The sequence below is a fragment of the Ziziphus jujuba genome, chromosome 9, assembly GCF_031755915.1.
Source record: "Ziziphus jujuba cultivar Dongzao chromosome 9, ASM3175591v1".
Classification (NCBI taxonomy): Eukaryota; Viridiplantae; Streptophyta; class Magnoliopsida; order Rosales; family Rhamnaceae; genus Ziziphus; species Ziziphus jujuba.
Genome location: NC_083387.1, coordinates 12,238,054 through 12,264,970, shown reverse-complemented (window position 1 = coordinate 12,264,970; position 26,917 = coordinate 12,238,054). Strand labels below are relative to the sequence as shown.

General features: G+C 32.9%; 2 protein-coding genes across 4 annotated transcripts; both read right to left on the bottom strand.

Moving 5' to 3' along the window:
• Window positions 1–800: 800 nt before the first annotated feature.
• LOC107403294 (scopoletin glucosyltransferase-like) lies at window positions 801–2,901 on the bottom strand. 3 transcript variants are annotated; one of them, XM_016010168.4, is made up of 2 exons: window positions 2,770–2,901; window positions 801–2,502 (listed from the first exon to the last, which is right to left on the bottom strand). In XM_016010168.4, the coding sequence occupies exon 2, from the start codon at window positions 2,494–2,496 to the stop codon at window positions 1,036–1,038; it is 1,461 nt and encodes a 486-aa protein (XP_015865654.3). In that variant the 5' UTR covers window positions 2,497–2,502; window positions 2,770–2,901; the 3' UTR covers window positions 801–1,035. The 3 variants fall into 3 exon arrangements, with proteins under 3 accessions (XP_015865654.3, XP_015865653.3, XP_015865652.3); XM_016010167.4 differs by lacking the exon at window positions 2,770–2,901 and adding an exon at window positions 2,597–2,754; XM_016010166.4 differs by lacking the exon at window positions 2,770–2,901 and adding an exon at window positions 2,586–2,740.
• A 1,165-nt stretch (window positions 2,902–4,066) lies between these two features.
• Window positions 4,067–6,497, bottom strand: LOC107403296 (UDP-glucose flavonoid 3-O-glucosyltransferase 7-like). The gene has a single exon (XM_016010169.4). The coding sequence runs from the start codon at window positions 5,956–5,958 to the stop codon at window positions 4,495–4,497; it is 1,464 nt and encodes a 487-aa protein (XP_015865655.2). The 5' UTR covers window positions 5,959–6,497; the 3' UTR covers window positions 4,067–4,494.
• Between the last annotated feature and the right edge of the window lie 20,420 nt (window positions 6,498–26,917).

The window sequence follows — 26,917 nt, the reverse complement described above, 5'->3', positions numbered from 1 at the left end:
ATAATTTGCTTTCCACCTCAAATCTGAAAAACCCTAAATTGACCAGCATTTCGTGGTATATTCTATTTGTATTTCTATCCTATTATGGAAAATTTAATTTATCTGAATATGATCGTTAAATATTAATATCCATTTATTAAATAATCAGATAACATGTCACTAATCTATTAACCCGTTAAATACATATATAAATTAAAAATTAAAAAAATCTAGCATATCTTTGAAATAAAATAATTTTTTATTACATCTTACAAAAAATACATATTTGTTTGATATTTCCAAAATAATTACATTAAAAAAATCAATACATATTTATATAATAAATTAAATATTTTTTTAAATTATACCCTATATAATAATAAAAATATATATTTTTAATTAACTTAATAAATTTATTTAATATTTTATTTATTAAAATTTGTTAATTTATTACGTGATACAAATACAAATATATTCGAATTGCAATTTGTATCTTGTCATTGTCTCGCGTGGGACTTTAACATGCCTACAAAACCCTTGTCTCCCCTATGCCTAGTATTTCTCTGATTTCCTATCATCCCTCTCTAAAAGTATTAGATTTTTTTTTTAAAACAATATTTTCTTTTTAACTTTTTGTATATTAGGTCCCAAACATTATCATTACATTTTATTCAATTATTGTAAGTCCCAAACAGAGATGGTGGTTACTTGAACATACATTTTCAACCTCTTATTAAAAAACTATAATAATAATAATAAAAAAAATTTTAAAAAAAAAATTTGAATTTCTCGCTCAACCTAAGAAAAAGGGAACAGCCACAAATCCAAGGATTTTTATTTTGTTTTCTTTTTATTTTAGAATTTCCTGTTTATGATTCATGTTGTGTTTCAACTTAACATCAATAATGAAGGTGTTAAAGAGCCAATCCTTTTCTTAAGGGCATGGACATCTGCATTGTTTTGCCGATAATAGGACTTACAATAGAATAAAATTAGCGTGAACACTTCTATGTTTTAGCTACCCACAAATAAAAATAAAAATAAAAATGGTAAATATCAGTCCTGCTTCCTCATTTGGGACCCTTTTAATTCTTCAATGAAGTTGCCCATGTCTGAGTAAGATGAGCCTCCTTCTTCAACAGCTTTCCTTGCCATTTCACCAAGCTTATTTGCTCTGCTTCTCATTTCCTCTGCTCTCTTACCAACCATTATCTCCTTAACCGCCTTCTCAATCTGTTCCCTTTTCACAAAATCCCCCACCAGCCTAATCCATTTCCGAGCACCAACACCAACCCCAATTCTGAAAACATCAGTAATCAGTTTCTCGTTGTTGAATTGGTCAGCGAATATCGGCCATGTCACCATTGGAAGCCCAGCACTGATACCTTCAAGCGCCGAGTTCCAACCACAGTGAGTCACAAACCCTCCCACAGCTTCATGATCAAGAATCAGAACTTGGGGTGCCCAACCTCTTATGATTAATCCCTTATTTCCTATCCTTTTCTCGAATCCTTCTGGTACCCAAGTTTCCTTTTCATCTTCGTCACCTTTTTGCTTCTTCACAACCCAGATGAATTCCTGCCCAGATGCCTCAAGACCCATTGCAATTTCATGCAGTTGAGAAGCTGAAAAATTAGACATAGTTCCAAAGCACACATAGGCAACCGATTTGGGTTTCTTGGAATTGAGCCATTTCAAGCAAGTATGCTCATCAATGGAGGATGTTTTCCCTCTCTGTGCTTTATCTTCAACGTTCTTGTTGCAGAGTGAGACAGGACCAATATGCCATGCTTTTTTCCCCGGAACATTCCTGTAGTGATCGGCATAGGCGGGTTCAAGCTCGTAGAAACTATTAACAAGTATTCCAAAGCTTCGCTTTTCGGCTTCTTTAGCACTTTGTAGCAATTTCTTGAAATTGTCGTCTTCGGATCCACCTCGAGCATTATCTGGGATTTGGGTTTTTACCAGCTCGATTCGGTCGGGCAAACCAGGCAAGACAAATGGGTCGGTCTCCGATGAAACATTCTTGTGCGGTTGGTGTCGTACTAAACTGTCTGTGGCACACATAGAGAAGAAGCTTGTACCATGGAAAACAATCCTAGGAATTCCATATTTGGAAGCAATATCAGTAGCCCATGGGAAGAACATGTCGGCAACGAGGCCTTGAGGGCGTAACTCTTGAAGAAGATGATCCAAAGTGTGTTGGAGCAAAGAAATGGCGTTGAAGAATTTCCAGGTAGATTCCATGTTCGTGACCAAATCAAGATTCTCAACGCCTTCAGGCAAACCGGCCTCTTTGGCTGGAAATTCGATGACTTTGAGGCTGATCTGGAGGTTGGAGTTGTGGGATTTCTCGATTGTTTTGGTGAAAAGTGGGGCGTTTAGTGGGGTTGTGGTAATGGTGGTCTTGACGCCTCTCTGAGCAAAGAGTTTGGACATGTCTATGGTGGGTAATATGTGGCCTTGAGCCATTAGAGGGAAGAAGAGGACATGGACAGGATCGGTTTCGGTGGCCATGATGCTCTGCAACAAGAAAAATACCACATAAGAAAGCAAGAAAGCAATAAATAGAGCAAGAAAGCAAGAAAAAAGAAATAGAGCTTTACTATGACCCTACAGGCCCATGCTTTATTTCTTATTTGCTTATTATTTCTTGAAATGCTCTTTTGGATTCCCAAAGTTCTTTTATTCTAAAGTATCTTTCTTCGGCCAGGACTTTTATTCCATATTATTAAAGGTTGAGGCTTTAAAATATCTTGCAAGACAATAGTGGTGTATTAACATATATACCTTTTATCATCATCAAAATTTCCAATTTAAAAAGAGGGCGCATCTCGAATGGACTGTAAGCGTGAAGGATACCTACTCTACTAAGCCAAGCTCTTTTGGTACACTATATGAATCCCTCTTAAGTCACTCTCACTTATCTTAAAAGTAAAAAATTGTCACTCCCAGTTAATAAGGTTTGGTAGTTTTGGTCTTGCATGCTAAATGGTGCATAACTGATTTAAAAAATAATAATTATGCATATGTGGTTAATTTTGTACCAAGAGAAAGCGAATTTTTCAATATAACTGATGATTAAAAAGTCTTATATATTAATATAGTCTTTTTTTTTTTTTTTTTTTTAATGTGCCTGTCTCAAAGTTCTGTTCCTTGTAGAAAATTATATATTATTGTTTTGAATATTGATGTGACAAATGGTAGTTGAATAATCGTCATCATCGACGTAATAGATTTTGTCCTCTAGTATCAATGGTCAATGATACATTGTAATAAATTATCAAATATTGTGGCTTTGACAGAATTTGTAGGCAAACACCGACGTACACTTTCTGGAAGTCAAGAAACTTTGACTCAAAATCAAATCTCTCAGCAAAATATTCTATCAAATATAATTTTTTGCTGATTTATTTTATTTTATTTTATTATTATTATTATTTTTTCTGGTGTGGCTAGGCCCAGAGCCCCTTCCCTTCAATACTCGATCCCCGCATGAACAGGCGTTCCCCGCACTAATGGGCGTGATTGTATCGCTCTGTCGCCAGTGCGAGTCTTACTAATTTATCATTTTTTAATGTGGTTCACTTTACACCCTATTATAGGGACAACTTAAAATCTTAATACATGGAATTTTCAAACTGATAGATTCATATATTTATAATTGAAAACAACGCTTTAACGTCGGAGGAAATACCTCCAAAACTCACTGAACCATTTTGTTCTGAACTGTTCAACCTCCATTTGAATTAGATATTGGTAGGTCTTGACAAAAAATTGTAAAAATCAAATAGCTTTCTGAAAACATTCTACTCTCTCCACTGTCACGATCTCAGCCCTCATTTGTTTTTTATTTTTTTTGGGTAAATATCACTGTGTAGTCATTTTCATTGCTCAAATAGTTTAGTCCTTTTTCTTCTACCAAACCAAGCAATACAAAAAAGAAAGAAATTTTCACCCAAAAAAAAAAAAAAATTACTATGTTGCTGAAAGAAAAGAAACAAAGAAAGGTAGGTATATACCTCAGTTTCATGCCATTTACCAAACAACCAATCCAAATAATTAAATAGACAAGCAAACAAAGAGATGATAAATTATTGTTCCCTCTATTGAATTTCTTTCTCAAATAACTCATAGTTCTCTTACAATTTCACTTTCTAACTACGGAAACTTCTTACAATGGTAGACGTGGACCTCTTTACCTCACACAAAATCTTTGTTGAAGATGCCAATACCTACTCCATAAGACATTGGCAAGCAAATTCCAAACCATCTTTAAGTCTTTCTCCACCCAATTTCCATGGATATTTATTATCATGCGTTATTAGGTGTTCCATTTGGTAGAGGGAAAAAATAAATACATACATACATACACATCTATATATATATATATATATATGTACATATATAGTAAAAAAAAGAGAGGACTTGGACAAATGCCAAATGGTCCTCCACTCTAGGAATTAATTTCTTACACTGACAAAGTTCTCAGTGCATGTTAAGGAAACGTTTCTTCTAGCTTGAATTACGCTCCATCCTACGCAGTTTCAATTCTTCAATGAAGGCATTGAAGTCCAAGTAAGAAGATCCACCTTCCTCTATAGCCCTTCTTGCCATGTCCCCTAATGCCTTGACTTTGCTTCTCATTTTCTCTGCTTCTTCACCCTCCATTATCTGATTCACAGCCTTTGCTATGGTTTCCCTCTTCACGAAGTCCCCCACCAGTCTAGCCCATTTTTGGTTCCCAACACACACACCAATACCAAGTATTTGAGTCACCAACTTCTCATTGTAAAACTGTTCTGCAGAAACTGGCCATGCTACCACTGGCACCCCGGCACATATCCCCTCCATTGTTGAGTTCCACCCACAATGGGTCACAAATCCTCCCACTGCTTCATGATCAAGGATTTGCACTTGAGGTGCCCAACCTCTCACAATTAGCCCCTTTCCTTCCATTCTCTTCTCATATCCTTCCGGTAGCCACTCTTCTTTAACACCTTCATTTTTTCCTTTCTTCACAACCCAAATGAATTCCTTCCCAGAAGCTTCAAGACCCGCTGCAATCTCCATTAGCTGAGCATCAATGAAATCTGTCAAACTTCCAAAACATATATAAACAACCGAATTGCGTTTCTTAGAACTAAGCCATTTCAAACACTCGTGTTCGTCAAGGGAGGATTCTTCCATTTCCCTCTTAGCTTTTTCTTCAAACACCTTTTTGTATAAGAAAAGCGGGCCAATATGCCATGCCTTAAACCCCAAACCTTTACTGTAATGATCAGCATAAACCGGTTCGAGCTCATAAAAGCTGTTAACCAGAACCCCATAGCTCCTACTCTCCACCTCTTTAGCCGCTTTGTACACTTCTGTAAATTCAGTTTCTTCATCATTCTTTACAAAATCCGGTAACTGGTTTCTTGTAAACTTTATCTCACCTGGTAAATTGGGAATGATGAATGGCTCTGTTTCGGAAAAGACGCTCTTGTAGGGCTTATAACGAAAGACGCATAGTGAAGCACATAGAGAGAAATAGCAAGTTCCATGGAAAATCAACCTGGGAATTTCATATCGAGCTGCAATATCGGTAGCCCAAGGAAAGAACGTGTCCGCCACAAGGCAATCCGGACGGTGTTGCTCTAAAAGCTGATCAAGCTGTGGGCCGAGCGTGGTAATAGCTTTAAAGAATTTGGGTTGCAGTTCAGGGGAATTCGCCATGTGAAGGCTCTCGCATCCTTCGGGCAATCCATTCTCCACAGAAGGGAATTTGAAGGTAAGAATGTTTATGTGGGTACCAGAAAAATTAGTTTTTTGAATGGTCTTGGAGAAAAGTGGGGCATGAAAAGGGGTGGTGATGATGGTGGCTTTGGAACCTCGGGAAGCAAAAACCATGGCCATGTCTATGGTGGGTATGATATGGCCTTGAGCCATGAAGGGGAAGAAGAATATGCGAAGCTCATCAAGGGTTCCGCTTTCCATTTGGCCTCCGCAAATTAACCAAAGAGAAGTAGCTGCAGATCAAAGGCTATGGCCTTCACTGCGAAATTATATGTGTAATTAATTGTCAATAGACCTGTCTGTCCTCTTTGGAGGAATTTTTTTGAACTGGTATGAGTAACTAACTTTTATTGGCCTGAGAAGTACAATTTGTTTTTTATTTATTCCAAATTTATTTTTGCCTTTGTGTGCTTTTTCCTTTTGTATGAAGTATTTGACATGTATAATTTTTATTTTTTTGGGGTAAAGAATTAAAGTTCTAACTGAAGAAGACCCGTTTATTAAGGAGGATCTCACATTGGATAAACAACACAACCAAGGAAAAAAAAGAAAGAAAAAAAAAACTGGACTCGAACAAGGTTTTAATTTTGGTTTGGAATTAGTTTTTCTTTTATTTATTTTTCTTGATTTATTTAGATAATAATGAAGATGTGAAATCTTTATAAGCTCCTCCTCTCACAGGGCCCCACATGTCTCTTTGTAAGAGGTGGGAGTTGTGCTCCTGCAAAGTATGATATTTTTTTCCCGGTTACCATTATCTCTTAAATAATGAAGTTAAATATAATAATACCATAGACAAAAATTTTATAATTAATTTATTAAATTATTTTTTTGAGTAGTCAGTCACCTTTATTTTTTAAAAGAATTTATTTATAAATAATATATATATATATATATATTTGTTAATCAATAATATAATGGTATATTATCTGTATCATATAGAAACTATTTTGAAACTTTTAACATTTATAGTATTATTAAATTAAATATGTGTTATCTTATACAAGAGATCTATTTGTGTAGGATGGTATCACATTTCTATGAATTTTTTAATACTAAAATTCTGCATAAGAAATGAAGCTATTTGTACTATATGTCTGTAATTAAATAAAGACACCATGGCCGTTAATATTTATCATCTAGATAGATATAAGATTTTGGTTTTATTATCTCGACAAAACATAGGAGAGGAAGTCTTTGTCTGCTTCAAGCTTAGCCATGTCTTCCTCATTCAAATTAATCCAAGCCTCAATTTTGTTTCCAAAGTTGGTGTCAAAGAAAGCAACCACGTTCTTGGATTTGAAATGAGCAGCACCAAGAAAGACAAGATTCCCCTACTCGAAATTAGTTTTATATAGATCTTAGTAAATGTTATTTTTTCCTTTTTAATTATTTATTACAATTTTCCATTTTATTTTTGTATTTTGAATTCACAACTTTTAAATATAGATATAAATTATTTATCAATTGAATCAATCTTATTAAATCATATAAATATTATTACATATTTGATGACTAGTGATTGATTACTTCATATTATCCATATAATAATTTTATATAAAAATATTCAAATCGTAGTTGGAGATGAGGGTTTGATGCCCATTGGCTTGAGTTTCTTCAAATATTCTACTATGCTTTCTATCATAAAGCAGGCCATTGAAACGTAGTTACTGATGCTTTTAGTCGTAAATATATATTGCTCATTGTCCTCAAGTTCAACTTGGAAGATTTTGCACGTCTTAAAGACTTGTATGCAGAAGATGAAGATTTTTCTTTCATCTGTAAACAATGTCAATTATATAATGCAACGGAGGATTACCACATCACCTAGGGGTTCCTCTTTAAGGGAGACCAACTTTGCATTCCCAAAACTTCGCTTTGTGACTTCATCATACATAACCTTCATTTTGGAGGTTTAGCTGCCTATGCCAGTTGTGACAAAACAACTTCAGCTGTCACTGAACATTTCTTTTAGCCTAACATGAAAGCTTAAATTGCTTCCTTTGCTGTATGTTGACCTGTGTGTCAAATTGCTAATGGACAATCTCAAAATGTAGGTCTGTGCACTCTTTTGCGAGCCTCTGCCACCATTTGGGAAGATCTCTCCATGAATTTTGTCCTGAGCCTTCCCATGATGGTCGGATGAGATGACTCCATCTTTGTTATGGTCGACTCTTTCTCCAAAATGGCTTACTTTCTTCCTTGTAAGAAAGCATCTAATGCAACTTATGTTGCCCTACTTGTTCTTTCGTGAAGTAGGCCGTTTGCAAGCATTAAAAAAAAAAATCACCTTTGACTGTGATTTTGTCCTGAGCCTTCCCATGACAGTCGGCTGAGATGACTCCATCTTTGTTATGGTCGACTGTTTCTCCAAAATGGCTCACTTGCTTCCTTGTAAGAAAGCATCTAATGCAACTTATGTTGCCCTACTTGTTCTTTCGTGAAGTGGGCCGTTTGCAAGCATTAAAAAAAAATCACCTTTGACTGTGATGTTAAATTTGTCAGCCATTTCTGGAGGGTTCTATGAAAGAAATTTGCCATGAAGCTTCAATATAGCAATCCTTATCACCCCCAGATTGATGACCAAACTAAGGTCATCAACCGCCCACTTGAAACATGCTTTGCAGTCTAGCATCGGACAAACCAAAATAATGGGATTCCATGTTACTACAGGTGGAATTTGCTTATAACAATATGGTTAACCGTTCCTACACAAAGGTGCCTAATAACACCATTAATCTTGTCTCTCTCCCACTTTCCTATCACCAAGGAGCTACTACATTTGCAGAAAACTATGCTCAATGTCATAAAGATGCTAAAAAACGAACTGAACAGGCCAACCTTAGGTACAAAGCTGCTGCAGATGCTCATTGTCGACATAAAACATATAAAGAGGGTGATCTCGTTATGGTTTACTTGAGAAAAAGAACATTTCCCAGTTGGTACCTATGGTAAGTTACAACCCAGCAGGTTAGGTCCTTTGCCCATTACCAAACATGTGGAAGACAATGCCTATCATATTGAATTGCCCAGTGATCTTCACATCTCTCCTGTGTTTAATGTTTATTACCTCAGCCCATACCTTCCACCAGATAACCCACCTACTCTCTATTTACAACTCTAGGGTAAGTTTCCTGACATTGAGGAGGAGTTGATGGAGGAACAGCAGCAATAACTACAACAAAACCAGTAACAATGGCAACAAAAGCAGCAGCCGAAATAGCGGTAGAAATGGCAACATAAATAGCAGTAACAGGAAAAATAGTAGCAACAACAGCAGTAGTAGTAGCAGTACCAAAAATAGAGTGAAACAGAGTGCTACAGTAATGAATAATGGAACCAAATTCAAATTATTGTGACGATTGGGAAACATGTACCAAGGGAGCCACACCTACCAGCTTTAATACTGCATCGTTTTAGTTCTTTATGTTAGGTTTAAATGCAACGTTTTGGTAGAAAAACATGTAATAAAGTCAGCTTGTTTACTGTAGATCCACCACCTTTCTTTTGTTTAGTAAAAACCATATAAATTTGAGCACCAAGTTTTGGAAAAGATAGCTTACTGGATTGAATGTTTTTGAAAGATAGAGCGCTATTTTTATTTTATTAACATCTTCTACATCGCTAATTAGAATACTTACAAACTAATTTGTATTTCTAATTTTTTTATAAAATTATTTTTATTAAAAAATAAATATACTCCTTGAGACAAAAGGAAAGAAAAAAAAATGATTTGTGAGTTTTTTTTTTTAAAAAATTCATTATAAATAAATGCAATTAAAAGTGGAAAGATAATTGTAGCTTAACATCTCTCTAATTAAAACAAAAATCAGTATAAATAAGTAATTTTATTTTTTAATTACATTTAATAATTGTACTAAAAGATTTTTTGTATTAAATAATTTTAGTTTGCAGATAAATATTATATTAAAGAAAGTAATTAAATTAATTATATTGCTACAATTTGATTACAAATAAATGATAAATGAATAAAAAATGGTAAACAATTTGGAAATAAATTAAAACCAAAGTAAATGTTAAAGAAAAGGGAAAAAAAATGCAAAAAGACTTGTAAGGAACAGAATTTTATTTTATTTATTTATTTATTTTTTGGGGGTGGGGGCAAGGAGGCAACATTATACTTCTGGGGATAAAATTGTAAATTGAAAAATCAAATTACTAAAAATATAATGGTAATTTTATTAACACTACAGTTTTAGCTACCCACACTATGGTTTTAATAATATCTTTATAGTCCAATTATCAATTTATAAAAAGTAAAACATTCTTAATTAAATAAAAAATTAAATAATACAATAGATTACATTCCAAACTAATTTTGATATAACTCACGAGGCCAAAAAGGAAAGAAAAACCAAATAAGAAGAAGAATTTCAAGAAAAATAGAAACTAAAAAAGGTTTTTCCAATTGAAAAAATCTATAACCAAATGGTATCCACTACACTGCTATTGAAGCAATAGTAATGGCGCTGAACAATGGCTAGTTCCGATGAGAGTGATTATGACGGTAGAAGGGACTGAGGTATAGATGAGGGGCTTTTGGTTTTGCATTTAGGCTTTGTGTTCTCTGCTTTTGGGCTATGTGTTCTCGAGCCCAAAAAAAAATACAATTATTATTATTATTATTATTATTATTATTATTTTGCTTCACAGAAGTTAAAGATACGTGGAAGGACAAGAAAATCACCTGCTTTTGAATCCAAACTGGCAAAACTAGAGAATAGAAACTAAAAATATTTTGGATTGGATTAGAAAATAAAATCTTCAACAAATATTTCGTACAACTGCACTGCTGTGTGAATAATGTTTTTCTCCAAAAAAACAATTGAAAAAGTTCGTGTTTTCATAAGGAATATATGTGCTGTATGAGTTTAATGTTATTTTTTTAAGGATAAACTAGGCAAGTTTTATTAAGTATATGGAGCAAAAATAAAAGTAAATATAAGTAAATATATATATAGAGGAGTTCTATGCCTAGGACGTCTTGATCAAATTGCATGGGGACAAAAAACGTGATTTTTTGTGAGAAACTCTGTTGGCTGTTCGATTGAACGAATGGTCCAGTTTTTTTTTTTGACCAGTCGGGACTTTTTCCTCTCTCTTTCTCTCGCTTCTTCTCTCTCTGTCTTCTTCATCTTCTTCTTCTTCTTCTTCTGTCTTCACTCTTCCTCCACCACCTCTCTTCCTTACTTCAATGCCACCATTTTAATTCTTCTTTTTTTTCTTAACTCTTTCTTCCTCTCTCTCTCTCTCTCTCTGTTTTCTCTTGTTTTCTTCTTCTCTTTCTCACAGAAAACCAGAAAACGCAAAAGTTCAAGGGGAAAAAAAAAAAGCCTAACTGAGAAGAAAATATGTTTTTTATTGGGATTTTGAGGATGCCAATGGGGATTCTGCAAAGTGATTGATGTTTCAATTGTGGGTTTATTAATTTAGGGGTTTAGGTTTGTGATTTAGGGATTTTGTAATTAGGATGGATGAAGCTCAGGGCAACTCCAATTTGCTGCCTCCTTTCCTTACGAAGACACATGAGATGGTAGATGATCAATTGATTCCGTTGTGTCATGAAGTTCCAATAATAAAAGCTTTATTATGTTGAATCCACCTGAGCTTGCCAAGGATTTATTGCCCAATTCTTTAAGAACAATAACTTCAAAATTATTTAATATTTTTTTATGCATCTAATTACACATCCAAAAGAAAAGTTGAATAAAAAAATAAAAATAAGAAGCCTTTAGAATGTTTAAGTTACTTTGTGTGAAAAAAAAAAAAAAAAATTCACAATTTCAAGGTGAACCATTCATAAAAGTAAAACCCAACATCAAACAATGGTTGTAACTTTTGCATCATATGCAAAGACTACTTACACTCACCAAAAGCACTTCTTTCTCTGCGTCAGCCATTTTTTTTTTTTTTTCTATCTTGAATTTTGCAAATCTCATTAAACAACTTGGCAGGTGAATACTTTTCTCTATTCTCTTCCCCATGATGCCTATCTTTTTTTTCTCGTCATTCGTTCTATACCTAGTAGGCTACACTAAAATAGACATAATTTTCTATTTTATTACAAAATTTGCCATTAGTCAGGATGATACACGGTCAGGGTGATCCTAACCTTAGCGATTCCACATATATATATATATATATATATACTATCTTGAATTTTGCAAATCTCATTAAACAACTTGGCAGGTGAATACTTTTCTCTATTCTCTTCCCCATGATGCCTATCTTTTTTTTCTCGTCATTCGTTCTATACCTAGTAGGCTACACTAAAATAGACATAATTTTCTATTTTATTACAAAATTTGCCATTAGTCAGGATGATACACGGTCAGGGTGATCCTAACCTTAGCGATTCCACATATATATATATATATATATAGACCTTCTATGGTCAGGACCGATTTGACGAAAATGATACGGTCCAAAAACGTGAAAAAAATGATCAGCTATTAGATTTCAACTTATCCAGTGAACGACTCAGATATTTCCCTGTCACATGTGAGAAGATTACAACTTTAAAAAAATTTCCTTCAACCTTTCCGCTTCAAAATATCATTTTCTTTCCCACTAGCACCATTGCTTCACACAAACTTTACCATTTTAAAATTTTCAAATAAAATCCTCCATCTCTAACCATTTCAAAATTCCCAAATAAAATCCATTGTTTCAGCCCTAGATATTTTTCTATTGCTTCCATCGCTTGGGCCTTCTTCTCGACAATCCAAAATCCATTTAGAGCTTCGGTTAAATATTAGTATTTGTGAGCCATTTTTTTCTTTAGCCAATTTTTTTTGTTTTTTAAGTGTGAACAAAAAATCAAAAAAAAAAAAAAAAAACAATGACATCGATGACCTGCAAAATGTCACCGGCTTAGGTACCAAACAAGTGGGCATTTTCCTCTAAATTAAGGGCTGCTCTTTCTTGGTGGTCCAAAGTAGTCTTGACGTGGCCGAGAGCGAAGCTCCGATGGTGACTGTATCGCTACCCAGAGCAGAAAGGGCGCCTACGGCCTTGATCATTAAGTCTCGTTTGGTTGGGTTCTTTTGAGTCTTGAGGCCCCGATCTTGATCAGATATGAGGCTGAGAAGTTCCTATTTGGAGAGTTTCGATTGAGCTGTGAGGAATGAGCAGGAGATCATAGAGGAGTTAGAATGATGGGGTTTCAGAGAACAGGAATTGAAATGGTGGTGTTATGGGTTGAATTGAATATTGGAAAGAAAGATATTTGAGAAAGTAAAGTTCTGGAAAATATATATTTTTTTAATTCCTTTGTAATTTTTTTATATTTTTGCAAGTATCATTCAAAATAATAAAATTCAAACTTAACAAAAAAAAAATTGAGAACTAATTGAAAATTACTAAATTGAAAAGATAATAAAAAAAAATTTGAGGGACCAAAGCCAACGCTATTACATTGCAGCAGCGTTGGCTTTGGTCCCTCAATTTTCAATTTTTTTTATTATTTTCATTTTTTAATTCCTTTATAATGTTTTTATACTTTTGTAAGTATCATTCGAAATAATAAAATTCAAATTTAACCAAAAAAAATTGGGGGACTAAAGTCAATGCTATTACATTCCAGCAGAGTTGGCTTTGATCCTCAATTTTCAAATTTTTATTATTATTAATTCCTTTGTAATTTTTTTTATATTTTTGTAAACATCATTCAAAATAATAAAATTCAAACTTTACAAAAAAAATTGAAGACCAATTGAAAATTACAAAATTAAAAAGATAATAAAAAAAAATTGAGGGACCAAAGCCAACGCTATTACATCCCAGCAGCGTTGACTTTTGTCTCCCAATTTTTTACTATTTTCTTTTTTTTTCATTTTTTAATTCTTTTGTACTTTTTTTTTATATTTTTGCAAATATCATTCAAAATAATAAAATTCAAACTTAACAAAAAAATTGAGAACCAATTGAAAATTACAAAATTGAAAAGATAATTAAAAAAAATTGGAAGACCAAAGCCGACGCTATTACATCCCAGCAGCGATAGCTTTAATCCCCTAATTTTAAAAAAAAAAATTATTATATTTTAAATTTTTTTGTAATTTGTTTTTATATTTTTACAAGTATCATTCAAAATAATAAAATTCAAACTTAACAAAAAAATTGAGGATCAATTGAAAAGATAACAAAAAAAAATTAGGAACCAAAGCCAACGCTTTTACATCCTAAAAGCCTTAACTTTAGTCCCCCAATTTTAAAATTTTTTTTATTATTTTCTTTTTTGTTTCTTTTTTTAATTCCTTCGATGAAAATTGAACCAAACAAAAAGGGAAAAAAACTTTTGATGAAAATAGGATAATGAACAAAAAAAAAAAAAAAAGGAGGGCAAAAAAAAAAAGAGGGCTTCTCTTTAAAATTGGACCCAAAAAAGAGAAAATTCTTTTTGATGAAAATATGATAATGAAAAAAAAAAAAAAGAGGGCTTGTGTTTAAAATTGGACTAGAAATGAAGAAAAAATGGGAAGAAAAAAAATGTCACAAAAAGAAGCAAAGCAGATGCTATTTTCTTAACAAGTATCGGCTTTGTACAGGCTTTAGCGATGCTAGTTTAAAATTGCATCGCTAAAAACCAAGTATATAAATTTTACAAACCAAGTATATATTTGGTTTTTAGTGATGCAATTTTAAAATAGTATCGCTCAATCCTATACAATGCCGACGCTTGTTAAGAAAATAGTGTCGGCTTTGCTTTATTTTGTGACAGTTTTTTTTCTTCCCATTTTTTCTTCTTTTCTAGTCCAATTTTAAATATAAACCCTCTTTTTTTTTTCATTATCATATTTTCGTCAAAAAAAAATTTCCTCTTTTTTTGGGTCCAATTTTGAAAACAAACCCCTTTTTTTTTTTTTGATTATTATATTTTCATTAAAAGTTTTTTTCCTCTTTTTTTGGGTCCAACTTTAAACACAAACTTCCTTTTTTTGTTTTTTTTTGTTTTGGTTCATTATCATATTTTCATCAAAGAAATTAAAAGAAAGAAAATAATAAAAAATTGGAAGACCAAAGCCAAGGCTTTTTAGGATGTAAAAGCATTGGCTTTGATCCCCAAATTTTATTTTTGTTATTTTTTAATTTTGTAATTTTTAATTGGTTCTCAAAATTTTTTGTTAAGTTTAAATTTTATTATTTTAAATGGTGATTGCAAAAATATAAAAAAATTTCAAAGGAATTAAAAAAAATAATAATAATAAAAAAATTTAAAAATTAGGTGACCAAAGCCATCGCTGCTGGGACGTAATAGCGTTGGCTTTGGTCCTCCAATTTTTTTTATTGTCTCTTCAGTTTTGTAATTTTCAATTCATTTTCAATTTTTTTTATTAAGTTTGAATTTTATTATTTTGAATAATACTTACAAAAATATAAAAAAATTACAAAGGAATTAAAAAAGAAAGTAATAAACAAAATAATAAAAAATTTTAAAAAATTGAGATACCAAAGCCAAGGCTGCTGGGATGTAATAGCGTTGGTTTTGGTCCCTCAATTTTTTTTATTGTCTTTTCAATTTTGTAATTTTCAATTGGTTCTCAAATTTTTTTATTAAATTTGAATTTTATTATTTGAATGATACTTGCAAAAATACAAAAAAAGTTACAAAGGAATTAAAAAAAGAAAATTTCTAGAACTCTACGTCCTCAACATCATTCTTTCCAATATTCAATTCAACCCACAACACGACCATTTCAATTCTTATTCTTTGAAACCCCACCATTCTAACTCCTCTTTGATCGCATGCTCATCCCTCACAGCTTAATCAAAACTCTCAAAGTAGGAAGTCCTCAACCTCATATTCGATTAAGATTGGGGCCTTAAAACTCAAACCCGTCAAACGAGACTCGATTATCAAGGCCATAGATGCCCTTTCTATTTGGGACAGCGATGCAATCACCACGGCGACTTCGCTCTTAGCCAAGTCGAGACTACTCTAGACCACTGAGAAAGAGCAGCTTTTAATCTGAAGGAAAATGTCCACTTGTTTGGTACATAAGCCGGTGGCGTTTTGCAGGTTATCAATGTCATTTTTTTATTTTTTTTTTGGTTTTTTATTCACACTTATAAAAAAAGGAAAAAAAAAAAAACACCAAAGGCTCTAAAAAAAAAAAAGGCTAATGGCTCAAAAATACTAACCTTTAAACCAAGCTCTAAATGGATTTTGGATTGTCGAGGAGAAGACTCGGGCGGTGGAAGCAATAGAAGGATATCTGGGATTGGAATGGTGGAGATAGTGGATTTTATTTGGAAATTTTGAAATAGTAAAGTTTGTGTGAAATAGTGGTGCGAACAGGAAAGGAAATGATATTTTGAAGTGCGAAGGTTGAAGGAAATTTTTTTGAAGTTGCAATTTTCTCACGTGTGACAAAAAAATATCTGAGCCGTTCATTGAATAAGTTAAAATCTAGTAGCTGGTCATTTTTTCATGTTTTTGGACCACATCATTTTTTATCAGGTCGGACCTGACCATAGAATCTTTATATATATATATATATAGAGATTCTATGGTCAGGACGGTCCTGACCATAATGGGTATGGTTAAAAAACATGAGGAAATGGCCAGCCATTGGATTTTAACTTATCTAATGAACAGCTTGGATACCTCCCTGTCACACGTGAGAAAATTGCAACCATCTCACAATAAAAAATCATTTCCTTTCCCATTTCCTTTCTCGCGCTGCACCATTGTTCACGGACCTCATCATTTCAAAATTTTGAAATCCATCTCTCACCGTTTCAAAATTTCAAAATTTTTAATAAAATCCACCATCTCCAGCTGTTTCAAAATTCCCATTCAAATCCACCATCTCCCACTGTTTTGAAGTTCCCAAATAAAATCCGCTATCTTCCGCTCCAAGCCCTAGATATTCTTTGTTTCCATCGTCCAGGCCTTCTCCTCGACAATCCCAAAGGTTAGTAATTGTGAGCCTCTGTTTTATTTTATTTTATGTGAGCCAATGGCTTATTAAAATCTTCCATTGTCTTATTCAGAAGTCACAGTTGGAGATTAATTGTGTAAGCATGTCAACTAGTAGTAGTGAATTTCAACCAATCTGAATGTGCTTATGTGGACAATATATGCATTTAAAAACGTCAAGGATAGATAAGAACCCAAATCGTTAATTTTGGAAATGCTTAGATGGAGAACAGGTCGTACAGAATTGTGAATGTGTTGAATTGTCATTTGTTTTTGCTCATAAATTAATTAAATTTTCATTTTGTTTTCGTTTTATAAATTCAATTGACACAGGAAAAAGGATGTGGTAAATTCATTTGGGCAAAAGAAGGAGAGTTTAAGGTTGACAAAAGGGATATACTTATCAGTGAAATTCATCGTTTGTCTGTGCAAGTGGAGAAATCTAATAATATTCTTGAAGCAATGCAGAAGAATACTAAGAAGAGCTACTAATATGACCTTAAGACCGTTATAGTTGCGGTAATTTTATTTTGTTTGTTTAAAATGTTTGGCTATTGATCAAGTGACAATATATGTGTGTGTTGGTAAACTAATTATGTATTAAATTATGCTGTGTCCTTGTTAAGAAGCATATGTATCCCAAAAAAAATTGACTTATTTTGTTGAAACTCTGTTAAATTTATCTATGCAATATGACTTCGTTAATTAAATGGCATTTTTCTATTTGTTGTTGATTCTAAATGAATCATATAAAATGGTACTAATGGATACACTTGGTAAAGTTCAGTGCAACTGCAAAGCAATTGTTCAACTTCTATGGGGTCCACCAAGACAAATGGATTGTCTGGCACAATGGAGGGGGCAAGTTACTCATTCAAGATGGTTTAAAATCTTGTTACTCATTCAAGTATACTAATTTTAGCAAGTCGAAGTAAAACATCAAAATGTTTTTTTTTTCCATGGAAAGATTAAAGCCGATGTCTGAGCTAGATTGACTATTTAGTTAATGTTGCACACTATATTGATAAATTTTACATTTAAAATGTGCCATACAATACATTGTTTTAACATCTTGTCACTCATTCAACTTTACTTGTTTAGCATAATAAATCTTGTCTAACCTAAATGTAAATATATTGTGTCTAATCATCAATGGTGCTAAATTTTTGTAATGATTTTAGACAAAATAATGATAAAGGTTTTGAAACAAAAGTTATAAGATCATTTAAAAAAAATTAAAAAACAAATCAAAATTCATAAACTTGAACCAAAGCCGATGTTACATACATGTAAAAGCATCGGCGTATTACTTTTTTTTTTTTTTAAATTTTGTTTTGTTGTTATTCTTCACTATTGTAATTTCCATTGATACTTGTAAATTTTCTAATGATTTTATACAAAATAATCACAAATAATTTAAAACAAAATATACAAAATCAATAAAAAAAATAAAATCCTGAACAAAATCAAAACATTAAAATGTACACCAACACAGACGTTATTTATAAATAATAGTGTCGGCTATTTTCGACTCTGTTATTTTAAGTATTTTTTTCTCGTTATCTTTCACTATTGAAATTTCCATTGATGCTTGTAAATGTTTTACAAAAATTGTTAACAAACCTCAAAATTTACAAAAGTTCCTAAGATTAAATCAATCAGCAAAGCTGTGCTTTTGACATGTAAAAGCTTACCCCTTCATTTTATTACTTGTTTATGAATGGTATCTTTCACCACTCTAATTTCCATTGATCTTGTAAATTGTTTGAATGATTTTAGACAAAATAATCACAAAGGATTCTAAGCAAAATAAAAAAAAAAATCATTAGAAAGAAAAGAAGTTACAACAAAAATGAAATTAAAAAATGGACCACCGTCGACGCAACGTAAACAAACAAGCATCGGCTTTAGAATAAAAATTTTCTTGTTATATCTCAATGTTGTAATTTTGATGATCTTGTTAAATTGCAACATGATTTTAGACCCAAAAAAAAAAATGACATATAATTGTAAAAAAAATATAGAAAATTGTTAAAAAAATAAAATCAAACAAATAAAAAAATCAAAATGTACACTAATGCCGACGCTATTTAGATATTGTAGTGTTGGCATTTGTTTCTTTTTTTTTTTTTTTTTTAAGTACAGGCAAATTGGTGGTTCTCACATGTGAGTTTAAGTTTTTGTGAGGTATTTGTTCCCTAATGATGTCCCGCATTATCATCATTATGTAGTAACCACATTCCGTACTACCAGGCTGCTTAAGAGTCTACGTTTGCCACCATAAATGTTAACGTCATATTATGTAAGAAATACTATACGTGTTTGATAAGTATGTAAACTAACAACAATATTTCTCAATTTAAACCATCCTAATTTACCTGTGTATGTGTTTGCCAGTCAATTTTTTTGGTGGTTACGCTCCTGGTCTCTTTTTTCCATGCAATGAATGCACTATATCAACACATACATTGTAGCATTATTATAATATTGTAAAATTTTTGTAAATTTCATTACATATAAATTATTAAAATTAAGTTTCTATTGAACTTACTTGTCGATCATCTTCCTAAAGTCCTTATGGATTTTATCGTTATGACTTACCAAAGAATCAAAAAACCAAGCTATTGCGTAGAATGGGTTAACAACCCCTAACATCCAATGATTGCTACAAATCAATAATAAATTATTAGTTAATACGTGCATAACTATTAAATTACTTGGATAACTAATTATTGGAACTTAACACCACATACCTTAAACAGTATGGAAAGAACCATAATTGGTTGCGAATTGCAGATCTCCATCTACCCACAATATTTTTAGTTCTAGCGTTTGGGTTTGCATAACCAACCGGTGCAGTTTATGCGGGATGAACAAAGTAAAACTTTCATGCACCATGTGTGGTTTCCAATCCAGTATATAAGTGTCTGCCAAAATCATTTGAAGTATGTACAAGTAAATAGAAAATTTGATATTGATAATTATAATTGATTGAATTGAAATATTAGACACTCTATACATGGATGTAGTTTTGTTACCTAATGTAGAACAATATGTACTCTGCAGATATTTCCCGCATGTTACAAAAAACAAGGATGTCAGCCTTCGTTGTGCATAACTAGTCTACATCTCCCATACTTCCTTTCTCCATGTCAAACATCCAAATATGATTTACATCCATGGCCTCGATCCGGCTTAGCAACACCCAGATGGATGGGGTAAAAACTAAGAGATCACCAAATTGGTCATCCTCGACATGGGTTTCCTCCCCGGGAGGTACACATGTCTCCTCCACATGTGGTACATATATCTCCTCCACAGGTGGTGGGTTAGAACCATATGGAACTTCCTCCACATGTGTCTCCTCCACGTGTGTCTCCTCCACATGTGTATCCTCTACAGGTGGTACACATGGTAGGTTGGACATTCCCTATAAATATCAATAGAACATTATTTAATTATATCAGTACCACCCTACATTGATGAAAGTAATACATGCAAATATCACAAATAATCCCATGAAATTGTACCTCTATATTTGGGATAATGACAAGATTTGAAGGCCATGCAAGTAATGTACATGCGGCTTCTCCGACATGCATATATTTAGATGTTGGAATAGGCAAGGGAACAAATGGCTAGAACACCTCATTTACAGTGACCTTCAAATGATGCAAACCTAGCATAACATCGTCATACCTGTCCGTTGGGAGAGAAAGGACCATAGTGCCACATGCTACAATACTATGGACACTGTCTTGGGCAAGCTGGCATTCAACACTTTGCCTAACAAACAATGTTACAAACTAAGTAGTACATATCTAATTGTACACTTCACATGGATGTGACAATAAGATACACAAGTTCAATAATTTTTAAGTAGTGAAAATAAAAGTAGAAAAATTATATATGATTGATAAATTTAAAGTTGACTTATTTGTGAGTTGTTAAAAAACCTCTGAAATTGTCTTTTGTGGTGGATGGACAGGAGGAGCATCAAGGCCATGATGTGATGGTGTCGGGCAATTGCCAACATCATGGTCATGTATCACACCCTCGTCGTGTGCCTCACTGGGAGATGATTGCTCCCCATGTGTTTGAGGCTTTGATTCGAGGGTAAAACCACATGCATCTGCTAATTTATTGAGCTTGTCAACATTGGGATTCCCTTTGATGGCCTCCCACAGACCATAGAACATCAACTGTAGGTGCTTAATTTTGTCGGACTTAGCCACTTTTTTGGGACGTGGCTTATGGATTTCGAAAAAAATTTTAACGGTATAATGTTTGCCTCGACCCCTAAGCCGACCTTCAGTCTTCTCGGTCCCCAATGCTTGCTAAGGATATCATCCGGAGGGGAGGACTCAATTTTCCCTTTATTGGCTTGGTTCCTTAGGCCATCCTACAAGAAAATAATATAATTTCACTGGATGTCAAAAACAATAATGTGTAGCGTTTAGGCTTACGTAATTAATTTCAGACAATTGTATCATGAATAAAATAACTTACAATTGTTTCCACTACACATTCAACATCTTCATTTGTGAATTTTCCATCCTTTGCCATTCGTGCCCGAGTCCATAGGTCCTTTCGACCTATGTAATCTTGGGTGCATCTTTCCTTTTGCTATGAATATTGAAAATAAATATGAATTTCATGTGTGATTAAATTAAATAATACATGAACTTCAAAACTAACATTATTATTTTTCATACCATGAGCACTTCCAATCTCGCATATCCTAATACACCCATTCGATGTGGATACTTGTTTAATTGTCTTCGTTTGGAAATTTTTTTTACTTATTTCCTACAAAAAATTGACACACATGCAATAAGCTAAATATGCCAGTAAAAATTGAAGTGCATTATGATTTATAAGCATAACTAAACATTAATGGTTGACGCAGACAAAAATACCTGGTAGTCGTCGGTCAACCTTTGGCTTACAAACTCATCTCAAACGTCTTGGGTTATAAAATCATATACTTATGGTCGGTGCATCGAAAATTCAGGCATGCCCAAATACGGTCTGACATAGTTTACATACATATCACTCTTGAATTTCCTCCATTTCATAGCACAATCTATCCGAGTTTGTTTCTTCAAACTCTCATCTTTATTGGAAGATTTCTGCAAATTACAAAATAAAAAACACTTCTAGGTTTCATATACATATTGAATGAGCAATACCAATTCATAACTAATTTAGAAATAAACTTCACATGTATTACCTTTATCTCTTCCTATAGGCTGTTCTTGAGGTCTTCAAGCACGTCTCTCCACTGATGTATAGAAATTGGTATTGTACTTCTAACCAGCGACCTTCCCAGTTGTTCATGTGCATGGCTGCACCATTTATTGCAACTCCAAACTCATTATATTAAGGTGGCTCATCCGTCGTAATACTTTCGATCCTTGTAGGCCCTCTTCCTTTGTGTGATTTGGATGCAGGATTGGGTCCGGCCATTTCACTCGAGGCTGCTCTATCATCATCAGTAGCGGTGAGGCCATTTTTAGCACATGGATCCATAACTAAAGTACTGCAGACAATAGGAATGATGATTGTAGAGGCGTCAACAGATGGCAACGAGAACATCAGAAGTAACCACATTTCTATTCCGGCAACCAGAGTAGTGGACACGGTACGGATCAGATCGTTGATTGAAATACATGCATAAATCAATTTTAAAAAACAAATATTTAAGAAAGCATACGGCAACGCCGACCCTAGCATCTGCTTCCACAATATTATGTACCTTTAAAAAACCTAAACGATGAAGAAGAGTCTAAAAATAAATAAATAAATAAATACATCCAATATGAAGAGACGTAGGTTGGTTCTTCAAGCGTTTGATTTTTTCTAAATGTTGTTTAAAACATTTTGTGATAAATACAGGTAACAAGGAATATTAAAATAAAAAATAAAATGAGACCTAAGCCGACGATAATACATGTAAATAGCGTTGGCATTGGTCAATTTTTTTGTATTCTGTATTTTGTCAATATTTTTAAAGGTAATCTACAATATTTAGGAAAATTTATTTGATATCATGTGGGTTTTAAAATCATTAAGGATAAAAAGAAAATTTAAAATTTAGAAAACATGTTTCTAAGCTGACATTATAACATGCCAATGGCGTTGGCTTTGGTATATTTTTTTTTCTACTTGTGTTGGAAAATGTTGTTATATTTCCTGTATGATTTACTTAACATTTGTTTAAAATCATTTTGTAATTATGTAATCTACAATCTTTAGAAAAATTTATTTGACATCATGTGGGTTTTAAAACCATTAAGCATAAAAAGAAAAATAAAATATTAAAATACATGGGCCTATGCCGACGCTATAACATGCCAACGACAATGGCTTTGTTTAGCTTGATCTACTTTTGAATGCTTGAATATTTTCATAAATGTTGAATAATTTGTGGACACAATCAGCTAAAAGATTTGCTCAGAACACGAATATCATGTCCCATCCAAGTACACGAGTCTAAACTTGCCAATCTTGGAACATTGAAAAAATCTATGTAATTAACTTTTGACAGAGAAACCTAAATTTTTAAGCAACATATCAATTTCAATCACCAACGCGTGGGATTTGAAATTAATGATCACATACGATCTTAACGAAAGTCGACGCTATGGACATACTTGCATCGGCTTTGTAGGTTTCTTACTTAATTGTTCTTACTTAATTGTTTTCCTTATTATCCTTCGCCATTGGAAATTACAATCTTTTAATGTCGTTTAAATTGTTCCATCCATATATAAAAAAAATCCAAGAACAGAACATAGGGTTTCATTCTCATCCCAAATACACTAGTTACCAGATGATCGTTCCTGGGATAGAGATGCACGTTTGCTTGAGGCGTTATAATGGTACAACTTATATTAAAGTTCATAGGAATTGTTCATTGTTATTTTCATAATAATCCTAATGCTGTTTGGTTTTTTTTTTTTTTTTGGGTGTTATTTTCATTTTGGAATTGGCACCATGTGGTGTTTAAGGAAGTTGAGAAGCTTCCTCATCCAGACATTGGTTCTGAGAAGTACAAGCTCATCCTGATTATTGGAACAGATTTTAAAATCGAGGATTTCGACAGGGTCGAAGGGATTCTGGTGCGTAGAGATGTGGAATTGAAGCCAGAAATACAGACAATGAATGAGAGTTGTCTGTTATAGAAAGAAAGGGATTTTCAGAGAAGTTTTGTCTACTCTCATTGGCGCCTTGCAACTCCATGTGCGTGTTGACCTTCTTTGAAAATCCCTTGCTTAGTAGAATAGACAAATCTTCCTTCATTGTCTTTATTTCTAACTCTTACTCTTCGTCTCTATCCACCGAAATCCCTTCGACCATGTCGAATTCCTCTGTTCTAAAAGCTGTTATGAGAATCATGATGAGCTTGTTCTTCTCATAATCGATGTTTGGACGAGGAGGATTCTCAACTTTCTTAATAACCTCATGGTGTCAATTCCGAAATGAAAATAAGACAAAAGCCGATGCTAGTAAATGCATGTAGCGTCTGCTTACGTGCATGTTGTAATTCCCATTTATTATCTTTGTGAATACGGTTCTAATTTTGTTAATGTTTTGTAGACGTTGTTTAAAACGAGCCTAATAAATAACTAAAAAATGATTTCTTAAAAAAATAAAAAATAAATAAATACCAATGGATAAGCAGGAAAGAATATTTCTGAAAAAAAAAAAATTACTGATGCTACCTAATCCCTATAGCAGCGTCTTTAATTTGGTAAATTTTAGAATAATTTGATAATTTTTACTGACTGCGTACATTTTGTGTAAAATCCTAGGTCATTATGTTGTTCAAATCATTAACAAACTTTGCAAGCTAAATGCAACTTACAAGACATAAAAAAGGTGAAACTGATGCTATGTCACAATGATAGCGTCGACATTAGTTCATGTTTTAATTTATGGATTATCTATGTGAATGGAGTTTTATTTTTTCAATGCTTTTGTATATCTTGTTTAAAATCCTTTGTAATGAAGTTTTCTTTTAAATTTTAAAAATATTTACAACGTCATGATGGTTTTAAAATCATTAAATATAACAAGGAAAATAAAAATTAAGGAGGCATAAACGACCTATCACATGTCAACCGCATTGGCTTTGCTATTTTTTCTTTTTCTGTTTGTATTTGTTAGGAATTACTCTGCATAATGGTTAAACAGGTAAGGTTTCTAAAAAATTAACAGCTTAATAGTTATGTTACAAGCCACATGCGTATGGATGGGACAAGTTCTTTTCGCTTTTGGGGACATCGATCGGTGAAGAATAGTAAGCGTCATTAATATTGATGGAGTGGACACGTTTTCCATCCCAGGGTTTCTTTAATTATTTATATTTGAATAATTAAGTAGGCAATATTTTTTGAGCAAATAAGAAATGCCGACGCTAATACATCCATTACCGTTGGCGTTTATATGTTCCATTTTTTTAAAGATTGAATATTTTCGTAAATTTTGAATTATTATAAAATCATTAAAAAATATGGTCAATATCAATTATAATTACAATAATGATGGATAAGAAGGACTATTACATTAAAAAAGAAAATTTACAATCACTAAGTTGATGCTATGTTGTTTCGTTACGCTGGCGTTTATATGTTCCAAAAGTTTGAATGTTTTCCTAAATCTTGAATTCTTATCTAAAATTGTTCATTATCAATTCTAATTACAATAGTGATGGACAAGGAGGACTATTATATTAAAAAAAAAAACACAAAGTCCTAAGTTGACGCTATCATACATTACTAAGGCAACGCTAAATGTTTGCATTAACGTCAATGTTTATCAGATCGACTTTTAAATGTTTGACTAATTTCCAACATTTTGTCTTTCTTGTTGACCCAGTCAGTGAAGAGATTTGCTATTGCCAATTTTGGAAAAGCGAATAAATCAATAAATCTAAGTAATAAATGTTCAACAGAAATCCCTAAATGTTTATGCAACATATCAAATTGTATCTGACCAAATTGGGTTTCGGTGCAAATCGAGGACACTGGTCAGCACTATTATTATGCACGTTTTTCGATCCACAATCTTCTCTTTTGCTGTGTTTGCTACTTCACTGTGTCAACTATTCGTTATAATGATACAACCTACATTAAAGTTCAAATGACTTGTTCATTGTTACATTCAGAATAATCCTACTGCTGTTTTGTTTTCCTTTTTTATTTTTATTATTCCAGCTTTGGTTATATTTTCATTTTGGAATTGCCACCAATGAGGTTCTTAAGAAAGTCGAGAATCCTCCTTGGCAAGGCATCGATTCTGAGGACAATCTCATCATGATTCTTCGAACAGCTTTTAGAACCAAGGATTTCGATAGGGTCGAAGGGATTCTGGAGGGTAGAGGCACGGAGATGAAGCCAAAAATAGAGACAATGAAGGAAGATTTGTTTGTTACAGAAATAAAGGGATTTTTAGATAAGGTTTAACAGGAGATGGAGTTGAAAAGCGCAAATGAGAGAGCAGAAAAACTGCCTATACCATAAATTATGGATGCGTAAAAGTAGGGTTAGGCAGTTATGATACCATACCATAAATTATGCGTAGCTGTTCAAGCTTGATGCCTAAGCTGACGCATTGTTTGATCGTCACGTCCCCATTTTCCTAGCAGAAATACTTACAACCATCAAATGAAATTACAACGGTGAGGGGACACATTCAAAAATAAATCATCCATGCAAATTGGGACTAGGCCGACGTATGGTTATGAGCATAGCATCATCATTGAACCTTTTTTAAAAAATAGTCATTTTCATTTTATATTTTCCTTGTTTTTTATATGATTTGCAAGACTTTGTCTAAATTCCTAAGTAATTATTTTGTCCAAAATCAGTAGAAATATTTACAAGTGTCAAACGAAATTACAATGGTTAGGAGAAACGATTGAAAGTAAATCAACCTAAAAAAGGGGCGTAGGCTGACGCTGTTAAATGTCCCTAGTGACGGCTTAGGTGTATCTTTCAATTTGTAAAAATAGTTTAATTTTTATTTTATTTTATTTTATATATTTTGTTTAAAATCCGTTATCAGTATGTTGTCAAAACAATTACCAAAATTTACAAGATCCATGAAAGTTACAAGTGGGAAGGCTAACGAGAAATCTATTGAGAAGTTATAATGGATATTATACAAAAGATACAAATTAATTAACAAAGGAAAAAAGTTGCAACATGT